Raw genomic sequence first — 15068 nt, 5'->3', positions numbered from 1 at the left:
GGATCTTGTTTAAGTTCTTATGTCTAAGTAACTTCCCATTTTATCTTGATGAACTCCGTTGACTCTAACCTTTTCAGAATTAAACTCAACTGTTGTGATTTAAACAAGTGGCCAGCAAGTAAAATCAACTAGATTAATTAACTCAATCAAGATAAGCAATTTGAGCGTAAACGTCGTGCTATCTGATAGATGTAATTAAAATGATGGGAACTAAGTCATTCGTAAGAGGGCTGGAAAAGCAAATTAGCTACTCATAGAAACATGAAAAATAGAAATAATAAGAAGTGGATTGAAATAAAATGTCATATTAAGTTTAAGAAGTAATTACAATAGCTAAATTAAAATCGAGAACCAAAATCTAAAGAAAATGATAACAACAAAAAGGAATTGCAATAAAAATAATTCTAGGAATGTTGAACACAATTAGAGACAAAACAAATTATAAAAGCGTAAATTCTAGAGAGAAAACAAGCTGGAATTTAAATGTCAAGTGAGCTCCCCTTTGAAGCTTGATGGAACTTGGTATTTATAAGCTAAACCTTGCAAGTTGGTGGAGAAAATCTTGGGTATTTGAGTGGAGGAGTTACAAGCATAGTCCACTGAGATCTACAGTTGATAGTCAAGACATTTAAATGATTACTATCATCTTTGTATGGGTACTCTTCGGGAACTTGCTTGAGTAGTTTTATTTGCAATTCAAATTCCTCATCTCCTTTAAGCATGTCACGCACCCATGTGACTTCTGATTTCATTGACACCTAAACACAAAACAATGATCAGTTAAATCAAGACAGAAGAATGATAAGCTACAGTTCTTTTTTTCTCTCTCTTTTGTATTTTCTTTCTTTTCTTTAAGAGTGATAGAGTTGCCTTTGAACTGTATTAATAAGATGCCAACATAATTGTAAGAAAATAACATTGTTCAGCTACACATTATGCATTATCATGCAGTTATAAAATAGATAAGAACCTCGTTATAAGATAGCAATGTTGTATAATAGATGAAGGTTCTGAAAATGAAGATGTGGTATTCCAATTGCAACTTTGGATTGGTGAGTAATAAAAGACATATATATTAATAAAAAAACCATTTGAAATGAAAATCTTTCTAAGAAAATGCTTAAACTGAATGATATGAGAATTATCACTTCATATAGATATTGTTCCACCAACAATGAGCATCATTTGAAGATATAATATATCAGGAGCTTAATATAAAAAGTAAAAAGGAGCTAGCTTTCAAACTCTGGCTAAACGACGTACTAGAACATAATTGGAAAGTTGATAGTTTGTTTTAATCATAATAATTCGAAGTAGCAGAAGTCGTCACCAGGCCACAAGGATCTAAGAAGTAGAGGACTGTTTATTGATGGCAATGAAGCATGATTCAAAATGGGACAACAAAAGTGAAACAAACTCACCATCTCTAAGGCTCCTCTAATGACTCCACTCGAGATATTTCAGTAGCAAAGATCCAACAAAGACTACTAAGGGATTGTCGTCCAAAATGATACTGCAACACGTTCCATAAGCATCCCAATTGGTGACCGATGCAGTGAACCCCAGGAAAACATTTTCAACCCAACCTGAGAAGAAGTATCAAAAGTCCTCTGGATTAGGCTAATTGTAGTCCGTATATAAGCCCTCTACTCTGAACTGAGATACCCAATTGCCAGACAAAATTCACTCAAGCTATAGGCCATTCACATGGTAACATTCTAGAAAAATATCTAATGGATAGAGATACCTTAGTAAGCAGCATGTTCTGAAACAACAAATAAAATTATGAGTTCATACCTAAGTAAAAAGTCGACATGAAAGTATTAGAAAATTAAAGGTTCTGTTCTTTTAGCTCTCAAAAGCATGGGCAGCTATTGTCAATCCTAGTGTTTTGCCCGCTAACTTATGAAAACTTTTGACTCCATTGAATCATATGACAAGTCTAGGAACAATGCTATACATACCTTGGCAATTACTTCAGCTAGATTCTGCTAGAAATTCATCAATCAGTCGAGTTCCTATATTATAAACCCTGTAGAGGGACCACGAAAAAGAAGCGTTTTCAATCGCATTCATCATCAACAAAATCAAGCTCTGAGTTTCACATAATCAATAATCTAGCCGAGAACATACAAATGAGGGAATTTTTTGGGGGAAAACGAAGCTTAAGTCACACATTTAATCAAGCTGTTTGTTGACCTCCTCAACCTCCTCCAGATCCGTAAGCAATTGACGCGCTATTGCCCCATACGTCAATGTCAATAGCTCCGCAATCTGCAAGTTAAACTTCTAAAATCAACATTGATATAGTAGTTACCACTACTTAATTGGATTTTTCGTTTCTTCCAATCAGTTACAATTTCATGACCTAGAAATTCAGTTCGAAGAGAATATAGACAAAATAGATGGAGAAAATCCAAAAATGGCGGAAGATTCAGTGTCAGAAATCATGCGAACAAGATAAACTCATATTCACGGCTAGATCAGGCGAACTGTTTGCTTATAACTTTCTTCTCGCATGTAGGAAAACAGATTGGCAAAACAGAATTGGTTAGCTTACGACGCGGTCGATGGGAGCGAAAATTGCATCGCCTGATCGAGCCATGAGAGAACAAAACTGAGGTGAAGAGAAATTTGAGTATCTCATTGGGAATAATGCGATCAAAACAAGGAAGCTTCGGCTAGAATTTTGGAAGTCGGGGATCAAACAAAACCTGATTATACGGCCAAAAATGATATGTTGACTTGTAGTTTGCTTCCTATCACACTTTACAATGCTGTTGAAGCAAAAATTCATGAAATTCTATAATGCATTCCAGTGGCTTTCCAACTAAGATTTAGCTTCTTTTTTTCCCCATTACACTAAGATTTAGCTTCTGGTTGTACCTTCTAACTTTTGGGGGGTTTGGCAAAAGTAGCCCTTTTGGACGGACGGCCACTTTGATATATGTCCCTATTCCTAAAATTCTTTATCTAATATTAATTTTGTGTGAAAATATCTATTTGTCCTCTTTATTTTTTTTTTAAATTTATCACTTTCTCTTCCATTTCTCTCTCATCTGGTTACAAATTCTCTATTTATTGAAATATCCATCACCCACTTTTCTCTCTTCTTTACCCACCATCTCTCCTTTTATCCCTCCTAAGCGCCTGTTCCCATTCTCATTCTTTTTTCTTCTCGTCAAGCGGGAGCTTTTTTTTTGTGGACTCTGTTTTTTCCTCTCTTTGAGCTCAGAGAGAGGAGAGAGAGAACTGCATGCATTCAAAATCAAAACAGAAAAAATCCAAAATCAAAAGGAAAACAAAAAATCAAATGGGATGTGGCGTAGAAAAAAATGAAAGAAAGAGAGAGGGAGAGAGAGGAGTGCACGTCCTTGATCGATCGAGTGGAAAAAAAAATCTAAAATAAGATATCTCAAATTATAACAGAGAGAAAAATCTGATAGTGAAAATAAAAATCACGGAGAGGGGAAGAAGATCTGCAGCATGAGATAGAGAGAAATGGAAGAATGAAGAAGAGAGAGAAAGAGAGGGTTGGGAGGAAGAGGAGAGAGTAGAGAAATTAAAGAAAAAATAAGGTGGACAAATACGTAATTTCATACAAAATTGATGTAGTGATTAGAAAACATAAATTTTGACGGTGGATACATATATCAAAGTAGGCTCTTTACGTCATTCAACCCAATTTCCCTAAATTTTTCTATCTCCTTCCTTCTTTCATCTACCCTTATTATAAAAATCTACCTAATTTGTTGGTGTTGATTTTTTAGCAGGTGTCATGCATAAGTATTGCATGAGTGACATGTACGTCTTCGTCTCCTAGTTCAACTAGACCTGCACACATAATATATAGTATCGATGGGGTGCTTTGGCGATTACACTCCGATGTCTAAGTCAGTATTTGAGATGGGAGTAAATGGATATAGAGCATGAAGAATAGTTGCAGGAATCTCAGTGAGAGTTTGCTTAGTGGTATGTATGGAGAATTGCATAAAAGTTCATGTAAGAATTCTCCTCTAGAAGTTTTTTGCATAGTAGATGTTACATACCTCACATTAATTAAGGTTTTCATGTTGTTTATATACAGAGAGAAGGAGAGAGAGAAGACATCGGGGAGGTGTAGGGACCTCACGTGACATTCCACGTTCTTTCCTACTGTTTCAGAGTGGTGCGGCAACATCTAGACCAGTCGCCTAATGCCGTGTCGGACGTTCCATTGGATGAGTTTGTCGATATCTCTAACCGCATTTTTGCTTTCGTTCAATTCGTTCGGCCTTTCCTTTTCGATGCGCTCTGCGAGCCCTCTTTATAGGTCAGCGGAGTTTCATGCCTTGGCATCGAGAAGTTTCCATACGACACTTCAAACTTACTCATCAACATGATTCATATTATATTTTAGGCTATTGTTTAATAACATCCTTGGATACCGACTTGAGTTTAGCTCAACTAGTCAATGTAATAATAACCTCCTTTAAATGTTGTAGTTTCAATCCTCACCTCATATTTAAATTGTAATAAATAAAAAATAAGGCTAAATTATTCAAAAGTCTTGTCAACTTTAGGTTAGTTTCAATTCGACCTCTATTAGTTAAATAAATTTACATGGAGCAGTTAGAGACGTGAGTTTTAAAAAACTAACGCAAACGTTATAAGTATTTATATACAACCATTTTTCAAGTAGCACTGTCCCTTCATTTTTTAACATACTGATAAGCGCCAAAGTTGCTCGGGTTTACAAAGCTAGAGGTCCTTCTAGGATCCTTGTAAACATTCACAAAAACGACTAACTTACCGAATGATTCCAACCAAGAGTAAGGTTAGAAGATGAATCACTCTTAGATCGGACTTAGAATCTACGATGGTCACTCCTAGATCCTAAGACGACTCACTCCAGAATTAGCTTGATCGAGACTAATCCAATGAATCGGTTTAACATCAAACCTAAAGCAAGATTTGAAAGAAGCAACACCAAATGTGTTAAGGAACAAAAGTTCTTGAATTCCAATATGTTTAATCTTAAGTTATCCCCATAACAAGAGCATTACAAGCCTTTAAATAGGCCAAAGGGTCGTTCAACATGAGAAACACCAAAAGTCTTTCAAATCCTATTTAATGCAAATTGTAGAAAATAAGACATGCAAATTAAAACATGATTGCACATCATTCTAGACACTTAAATGCGGATCAGAAAACGTAGTCACGCTTCAAATGGTCTTATCTATGTGCTGTAGGAGGCGCTTCACATTTGGATGACATTTGACAAGTTTTGACTTCACAAACTCCCAAGGGGTGCAATCTGCCAAGACACCTGTTCACAATTATGCACACAATTTTTGTCCTCCGTGCCATCTCTCAAAATAGACAACTTTTCCTGTGTCATCTTTGTTCCATTCTCTTCTTGACTCATTGATGTAGCATTATGAACAAATTTGGGCTCAAAACTCTTTGTTGATTATTGTGCATTAACAAGCTTTTGAAGGTGCAGTGTGAAAGCCTCTTGAATCTTCTTGTCTTGTTTCTTTAATTGCTCCTTTGGTACATGTAATTGGTCACAAATGAATTCGTATCACATACCATACACACATTAAGGATTGCCTAGTGATCATCGCTACTAAGTACTCACGTTAGTTTTCATCACTCTTTTTAATAATAAAAAATTGTTCAAGAGTAATATTTATATCTTTTAATCAACAGAGGTATAGTTGAAACTAACCAGTCATTTAGAACAAAAATAAAAATATAGTTGTATCTGATAAAATTTATTCAAATTCATAATTTTTTTTATTACAACAAGTAGGATTAATGTAATCGAATTCATAACCTTTTAGTCAGGAATATGTGTCAATTACCCTAGGTTCATTTTGAGTTGTAATTCATAATTGATTTATATCTTTTAGTATTAAATGCTAATTTTAAAATTTTAAAAATACTATGATCTAATATAAAAATTAAATTATCAGTGAATTCAATTTCAGTCTGTTCTGTTGCAAACTTTTCCAGTCAATGAAAATGTTAATTGCTATCGTAATTGTCGCGGACCGCCATTGACAAGTAAACTGCAATTTTCCATTTCCAAAGTCCGAGCATTCTCGGAGAAGCATTCCTTGGCCCAATTTCCTCGACTTTAAAAAATATCATATTATATTTTTTTATATCTAAAAAATATTATATCATAGGTAAGGCTCTATTGGAAAGTGGAAACTATTTCCTTTTCAATTTTTTTAAAATTATACTTGATTCCTTGGTATATTTATCCTTTACTTAAAAAAGCACACTGGAATTCATAGCTAAATTTAGGGAAAACATAATTAAAACTACCTTTTTAGTATTTAAATTTTAACTTTAATTTTGTGGATGAAAGAAAATAAAGAAATTGATAATTGGAAGTAGAATTTAATTTTTAAAAATAAAATAAAAATAAACTCGTTATCAAACAGAAAATATAAAGATATAATAATAATTTTAAAATGGAAGTCTGAGGAAAAGGAAGTAAATTAAATTTTTTTAAATGTTAAATTTTAATTTTTTTATCAGGTTTTTCTCTATACTATTTAAAATTTAACTGAGTAGATCTATCACGTGAGAATAAGGCTTATTGATCGAAGCGTTTTTACTTTCTACTAGAATTAAAAAAATATCTACTTGTTTTTTCCAACTTGGGATATGGTAAAAAGAAAAATAGCAAAATAAACAAAATAGCAATCATGTTTTTGTTTTTCAAATATAGCATTTTTTTTTCAAAAATAACGGAGGCCCATATACTAAATGACAACATTATCTTGCAAGCCCAAACCCAAGCCCATAAAACCCTACATTTCGATTTCCCTCTAATTTCCATATGATATAAAAATATGATATACTATTGACATAAATGTTTGATATACTACTCATATGAGTGTGTGATATACTATTGATATGTATATCTGATATCCATGCGATATACTATTTATATGAGTGTCTGATATATTATTGATATGAGTGTTTGATATACTACCGAAATGACTGTTTGATATACTACTGATATGATTGTCTGATATAATATTAATGTGAAAGTCTGATTTACATCTGATATAATGTGGATTTTACTTTAACAAAAGAATAAAATATGTATTTTAATGCAACAGTACAACAATATTCAAAATTATAATCAATAGATAACATTCTCAAGATACTAGCACCGATCCAAATAGAAATATTTAGAAATTGATCATTTAGACACTTTTTGTCATTTAATATTAGAAGATGTCCACTACAGTTATTAGTGCATCTAATTCGTCGAATATATGAAAAAAACCCACGAGATGCATTGATATTCAATCTAAATGGGAACTTTGTAAGATTTGGATTAAGGGAGTTTAACTTGATTACAAGTTTAAATTGTTTTAATGAATACCCTAGTATTGACCAGATTCAGGTGTACATCAGATGTATATTAAGGATACATTAGATGTATATCGAAAGTATATAAGAGATATATCGGAGGTATATCAGATATAGATTGGATGTATATCAAATATCATAAGGGTAAAATTGGAATAATAAAAATTCCGAAAATAAAAATTCAAATATTTTGCTATATTTGAAAATTTGAAAAACTAGTGACATTTTGTGAAATACATAAAATATTTTTGCTACCCATCACAATTACCTTTGATAATTTTGTCATTCCCTCAATTTTTTTTCATTTTTAGCTTAATAAGGTTAGAGTTCGAACCTCTAATCTTTAAAATAAATATATAATACATTAACCAATTAAGTTACGTTCAAGTTTGCTCATCTATAAATTACTTTGGGCGGAATTTGATAATTTTAAAAATGTTAAGTTTTTAAGGAAATTTTGTTAATAACTTATGTTATATACTTTTAGAGTAAAGGAAAGAAAAAAAAAAAGTTTTTTTATATCCATATATCGGAGAGATTTAGAAGGATTTTTTAAATATAACTTATAAATAAAAAAAGTTACCAAATAAAATATGGACATGTGTCGAAACCCTATTGGAACACATCCCGCAGCAAAATAAAACTTTTTATAAATGCCTCTGTTCAGAATTATTAATTATTTCACAGGCTTACAAAATCTATAATTTTTAAGAATCATTATATTTCAATATAAGCTCAACAGTAATTAACATGTATCTCATTCAGGAGTATATAATTCATCTCAATTTATTGTACTAATAAATGAATAAATATATATATATATTTCAAGTTAACACAACTTTCATTATTAATTTAACTTGTTTAAAAATAATGAAATATTTATTTATTTAAAATCTGAGTTAAAGAGGTTAATAATTTGAAAAGTGCATGAATTGAATTCTTTTTACATCAATTAAGTTCAAACTAAGGTTAAGCGAAGCAATACAATTTAACCAAAAAAGGGGGAAAAGAAGAGTCAAATTCCATTCCAATTTAGTTTTCCAGTATATTTCACTAATTTCAACAAAAGTGTAGAACACAACCAATCAGTAATCTGTAATCACAACCCCAAAAAAAAAAAAAAAAAAAAAAAAAAAAAATCAAGCAAATTCTCGCCGGAGGCTTTCTTGGAGCCAGTAGCGAGACACATCCATCAAATCGGGGCTTAATGTGAACATAAGAACACAAAATTCCATCTGATTGAGAGCGCCATCGCCCTCGAAGTCCCCTGAACTCCTTGTCACTCAGATCCTAGATCGAGATTGCACAATCCAAGATCAGGATAGTACAAAATTCAATCCTGATCCCGGATTGTCCTATCTTGAGTTGGAATTCAGGAAATTCCATTTTTGTTTTTAATCTTGACATTTATTCTTAGTCTTCTTTATTAATTAAATTTCGGATATTTATGTAGAATATTGATTTTTTTTATTTATTAAATCCTGGCCTTGCAATCTTGTGCTGGGGTATGAAAAATTCGATTTTCTATATTAAATATTTAAGACTCATCGATGTTTTGTTTTAAATTTAAAAATTTGATTTTTCAGGTTTGTAATTGATTCTTCAAATTAAAAAGAAGATTTTTTTTCCTATTAGATTTGTGAGGTTTACGGTGAAATTGGTGGAGGGAACTAAGATGGTAGAGAAATTTGCTTTCTTGAAAAAAAATGTCGATATTTTAATAATTTTATAAAGACAAAAACTGACATTAGGTTATTTCTCAAAAAAAAAAAAAACTAATTTTTGAGAGGAGTCACCAATAAGATTCTTTACAAAATGATCAAAAGTCCAAACGGAATTAAGAAAATAGGAAAAGTCCCAATTTTCCATTTAAATTAGAGAAAACGGCAAACTTGTAAGTATTTTATATACACTTTGACGGACTAAGAAGGGGGTAATCCTCTCCTGACTTCTTGGCTCTACTCCTAAAAATGTACCTAATATGTTGATGTCGATTTCTAGGCGAGTGTCATGTAAGTATTGTGTGAGTGCCGTGTACGTTTTCGTCTCCTATTTTAAGTTAGGCTTGCACACATAAATCTAGCATCAATCTGATACTCTAGCGATCGCACTCTGATACTTAATTCAATATTTAAAGTGGGAACAAACGAGTACAGGCATGAAAGAATAATTGTAGGAATCTTAATGAGAGTTTGCTTAGTAGTGTGAGTAGGAAACTTTCATAAGGGTTCCCGTAAGAATTCTCCCGTAGAAGTTTTTTTTTTCTTCATAGTAGATGTTACGTACCTCATTTTAATATTTTAGTGTCGTTTATACATAGAGAAAATGAGAGAGTAGATAGATGGGAGGTGTGGGGACCTCTCGTGACATTCCGCATCCTTTTTCCTGTCATTTCAAAGTGGCGTGGAAGTGTCTAGAACAATCATTTGACACTATGTCAAAAGTTCCGTTGGTGAGTTTGTTGGTACCTCTAATGTATTTCCGCGTCCATTCGATGCACTTGGCTTAAATTCCTTCTGGTGTGCTTTGCGCACCCTCTTTATAGGTCAGTTGAGTTGCACTTGCACGCATTAGCATTGGGATGATCCATATGGCGCTCCAAACTTACCCCTCAACATGATTCTTATTATATTTTAGCTTTTTATTTAATAACATCATTCGATGTCAATTGGATTTAGCTCAACTAGTTAAATTAATAATAACCTCCTTTAAATGTTGTAGTTTCAATTATGCCTCATCATTAAATAAATTGATAGGAAGCACTTATAGCCGTGACTTTTAAAAAACTACCAACAAACGTTACAAGTATTTATAATTACTAGACAACTATTTTTCAAGCCGCACAACCCCTTAATTTTTTAACCCACCATACACACATTAGTGATTGTCTAGTGTACTAAGTAGTCACATTAGTTTTCTTATTTTTTTTAAGTAATATTTTTGTATTAACGTATAGGGATGAGGGTTCGAACTTACAACTCTTTGGTTGGAGATATATACCAAATACCATTGAGCGATGCTTGCTTTGGCTCAATATAAATTTCTCTAGCGGTAATGTTTATATTAATTTTAAAGATCAGTAATATAAGTAGAATTTTTTAATAATGGAGATATAACTTAAACTAAAAATACAGTTCTATTTGATAAAAATTATTGTAACTCATAATTGATTTGTATAAGGCTAATTTTAAAATTTTAAAATACTATGATCTAATATAAAAGTTAAAACTGTTGTGTTGCAAAATTTTCCAGTCAATGAAAATGTTAATTGCAATCTTAATTGTCACGGACCGCCATTGACAAGTAAACTGCAATTTTCCTTTTCCAAAGTCGGAGCAAGAAGTACTCCTTGGTCCCAATTTCCTCGATTTTTAAAAAATATTATAAGTAAGGCTCTATTGAAAACTATTTCCTTTTTATTTTTTAAAAAAATTATATTTCATTCGTTCGTATATTTATCCTCTACTTACAAAAGCACACACTGAAATTCATAGCTAAATTTAGAGAGAGAAAAAAAGGTTAAAACTACTCTTTCTAGTTTTCAAAATTAAAGGAATTGATAAGTGGGAGTAGTAATTATAAATTTAATTTAAAAACAAAATAAAAATTAATTAATTATCCAACAGAATATAAAGATAAGATAAAAATTTTAAAATGGCAGTATGAAGTAAATTAAAATTGTCTAAACGTTAAATTTTAATTTTTTTTTACCAAGTTTTTTCTATAATATTTAAATCTTTAACTTATTAAATCTGGATCAAAGCATTTTTACTTTCCAATTATAGGTTCAAAAAACATCCTCGTCAATAATTTATCATTTCCTTAAATTTTCTTTTGTTAGTTTAATAATGTTGGAATGAAATTTGAACCAGTTAAATTATATTCAAGTAACTCAACTACTCATTATTTGGGGTGAAATTAATTTCAAGTACTTGGTCAAACTTTTAAAGAGAGATTTGTTAATAATTTATATTATATTTACTTTTTAAGAAACATTGTCATTTGGCGACAGAAATCCAACCCACAAAGTAGATGGAAACTTGAGCTTAAGATAACCAATTTGATTTGATTAATTGCATTTCATAAAATTTTGAGTGAAAAAGAAAAAGATTTTGTTGAATGTTATTTAAAATTAAGTTCAAACTAAGGTTAAGCAACGCAATACAATTTAACCAAAAAAAGAGAGTCAAATTCCATTCCAATTTAGTTTTCCAGTATATTTCACTAATTTGAACAAAAACCGTACAACACAACCAATCAGTAATCAGTAATCACAACCCCAAAAAGAAAAAAAAAAAAAGAAAAAAGAAATTCAAGAGAATTCTCGCCGGAGACTTTCTTGGAGCCAGTAGCGAGACGCATCCATCAAATCGGGGCTTAATCTGAACATAAGAACACAAAATTCCATCTGATTGAGAGCGCCGTCGCCGTCGAAATCCCCTTCCGTCAACATCCCCCTGAGCTCCTCGTCGCTCAGATCCCCCAGCCCTAGCGCCGCTGCATTCCGCTTCAAGCTCTCGAAATTGATCACTCCTTTCTCTCTGTCCATCAGAAGGTTGAATCCGTTGCAGAGCTCTCCGATCAGCCCCTCGCCGCCGAGCTTCCAGGCCATCGCCGGCAGCCAATCTTCGAATCCGGATTGAGATTGGGGGCTTTGGTTCTTCGCGGCCATTTTTGATCGATGGATTCGGAAATTTCAGAGAGAGAGAAGTAGGTTCGTTTGATTTCTGTAGAGAACAAAGAAATTGGATTTTGTTATATAGAGCGGAGGCTGGGATTTTCCGAGAAGGAGAGGCCATTAAAGACAACTAAGATACAGATAATGAAGTTTTGCAGGCGAGGCATCTTCTTAGAAGCTACTGAGGGTACAATCGTCATTTCGTTCAAGGATGCTTCTCCTTCAACCAATCCACTTCATTGCGCTATAACTGCCAGTGTAACTCGATTAAATAATATCTTTACTTTTACATTTTTATTATATTTTTTTGTGTACCATTCTTTTTAATTATGTTTTAGGTAACTATTCTAATAAATGTTACCTATGTATTTGTTTTACTTTCAAATATTACTTTATTATTTACCGATTATAATTAAACTTACAAATTTGGTCGGAAGGTTCTTATACTTAAAAAGTTTCTTATTTAAATTTTTGTATTTATTTGGTCTTTGTATTTTATAAAAAAAATTAATAGATCATAGTAGATCCCCGAATTTTAGAACCTTATTGTTAATTTTATCCGTGATTAATATTTTTGTAGCATGGTGAATTATTGTTTATAACCCTATTGATTTGAGTATTACGTGATGAACTAATTTCAAATAAATTATGATGTTTGGAGGCATGATTGTAGAATTAATGGAATTAATACAATACCCTATTAGATGCCGGTTGAAATTACAATTATAAAGACTTGTTAAAAATTTATCAAGTATTAAATTGACGTAATCTTCAAAATTTAGAGACCTATTAAAAATATTTTAAATTATAGGGACTTAGCATGATTATAATTTAAATTTTTGTTGAATAAACGGATGGTCAAGTATTGATATACCTATCTAAAATATAAAGTAAAATAGCTCAAATATAACTTTTATTGCGAACTTTTTAAAGCAAAATCTGAGTCTCTAAATAAAGTAAATCAAATTACTTTATTTGGATATACAAATTAAGTGGAATTAAATGGGATGATTATTAAAAGGTTTGGTAAAGTTTTTTGTTCCTTCTTTTTAATAAAGAAAATATAATTACATGTCCCGATCTCTTTAATTCAAGAACGATAAAACAATAATTTTATTTATGTTTTAGAATAAATAGAAAATAAACTCGAGGAATTAGATTTGATGTTAGTAGAGGTGTTGGATTTGGTCTTTGTATGGGGTATGAGCGCGAGAGGTGACGAATGCGATGATGCCAATAATCTGAAGTCGAGTCAATGAATGGGCAACCCACCATCAACTCAACTCGGTCTATTTGACTTCGTTGACCTTCTAATTTTGACCATTTCAAACAACTGCAAAATTCCAATTACCAATTTACCAAATACTATTTCACGTAAATTTCTTTTAATAATAATAAAATAATAATAAATAATAAATTTCACGTAAATTTCTCGTCATCAATCAATTTTAATATTACCAACTACTGAAATTAAATTTAAAAATATTATAATACAAAAGATTAAATATAAATTTTTTTAAGTAATCTGAATTAAAAAAATACTCAAACATTACTGACTAAAACATATATTTAATTTTCGATTAACAATCCAGCGTTGAAAAAAAAAGACTAAAAATAGCTAATAGACAAATAAAATAAAGCAAACTTATGCTCACAGTCAACAAAAAGCTATCAAAATAGTTTTTTCTTTTAGTTCAAAGGTGGGAATTCAAACCTCCGACCCTTTTGATCAATGATATATATACTTTAACAACTATACTTAGGGCCGGTAAGTTTTTCAACTTTCTTGATCTACCAGCATGAAGAAACATACATGATATTAAGAAAAATTATAGTTGATTTACTTTGATTTAATTGTTACTTTGATTTTTTTTTTAAATTTATAATTGCACATCTTTTATGTCTAAAGTTTTGAAGCGTACACAATTTTTTTTTTATACCAATTACTCTAGACTTCACCAACATCACTAACATAAACTTAGCTCAACAATAATTAGTTAAAGAACATTGTTTGTTTCTCTCTTTTCTCAGAGATCGAAGGTTCAATCTCCCATTTCATATTAACAAAATAATAATAAATTACCATATGCTTGCGTGACCAAAATATTCTATTAATCCCAATAGTTACCCACCTGACAAGAATTTACATTTATTCTGTCATTGACCCAATAAAAACAAATTATTATTTAAAATTCAATTTGAATATGCAAGTTTAATTTGACTCTACAATTAAAGAAAGGGCAGAGCAAATAAGGAAGAAGAGATGGCATTAATTCGTAGTTTTCCTCTAATTTGGCCACATAACACCCATAAAAGAGAATTTCTGGCACCGCCCATGAAATTAAATACATTAGTAAAAAAGAATTAACCTTTAAAATTATTTAAACTCAATTAGTGTTAGTATTTGTTATTAGAATATTAGTTGTTGGGTGAGGTTGATTATAATATCCACATGGATTACACGTCAACATCTATTGTGTTTGTAAGGGAGGTGTTATGTGAAGTTTGGAGACTACTTTTTGATATATTAAAAAAGCTAAAATTAAATAAAACGTTTTAAATATGCGGTAACTGAAATGAGTTAGAAGTACGTGAATCTCTCGTCAAACACGTTGGAAGAACTTTGGAGTTGGCTTCTATGATAGAAAAAGAAATTTGGTTTTGTTATGGAGAAATAACGCAATTTAGGTCAAAAATCTTGTTCATATGGCGTGGAAACAGTCCAATCTACACACCCCTATCACACACTAAAATGTTTTGTGACCCTTTTTCTTTTCTAAGTTGTCCCCACCCTTGATTTGGTTCCATTTTTTTTCCCTAGATCTAGAATGGATGTCTGTCAAGGATCCCACATTGAAAAGGAAGGGACCTTACATAAGTTTATAATAGAAAGGAAGAGACCTTACATAAGTTTATAATAGACATGGGCTACTCCTCTCATTGTCAATTGATTTTGAAATGGAACCCCCATGAATATTAATAATGTTGAACTAACATAACGGATGAATTC

The 15068-nt window shown here is 31.5% G+C and overlaps 1 protein-coding gene and 1 pseudogene across 2 annotated transcripts; both read right to left on the bottom strand.

The window, feature by feature from the left end:
- Positions 1 to 262: 262 nt before the first annotated feature.
- Positions 263 to 3116, bottom strand: LOC111013790 (uncharacterized; annotated as a pseudogene). The gene is made up of 6 exons (XR_015787133.1): positions 2715 to 3116; positions 2561 to 2617; positions 2177 to 2274; positions 1965 to 2032; positions 1422 to 1586; positions 263 to 758 (listed from the first exon to the last, which is right to left on the bottom strand). The product of XR_015787133.1 is annotated as an uncharacterized LOC111013790 (transcript).
- Positions 3117 to 11571: 8455 nt separating this feature from the next.
- LOC111013856 (calcium-binding protein KRP1) lies at positions 11572 to 12213 on the bottom strand. Its single transcript, XM_022288386.2, has one exon. It carries the CDS (start codon positions 12050 to 12052, stop codon positions 11693 to 11695), a length of 360 nt encoding a protein of 119 aa, XP_022144078.1. The 5' UTR covers positions 12053 to 12213; the 3' UTR covers positions 11572 to 11692.
- Positions 12214 to 15068: the final 2855 nt, after the last annotated feature.

This window comes from Momordica charantia, assembly GCF_013281855.1.
Source record: "Momordica charantia cultivar OHB3-1 chromosome 10 unlocalized genomic scaffold, Mcharantia_2.0 BLBB01000010.1, whole genome shotgun sequence".
NCBI classification, from domain to species: Eukaryota; Viridiplantae; Streptophyta; class Magnoliopsida; order Cucurbitales; family Cucurbitaceae; genus Momordica; species Momordica charantia.
The sequence above is the reverse complement of the archived record's forward strand: the minus strand, read 5'-3'. Positions and strand labels throughout refer to the sequence as shown.

What these genes read in the sequence shown, in the direction of transcription:
- LOC111013856 (XM_022288386.2), bottom strand. Translation starts at nt 12,052, where the DNA reads ATGGCCGCGAAGAACCAAAGCCCCCAATCTCAATCCGGATTCGAAGAT.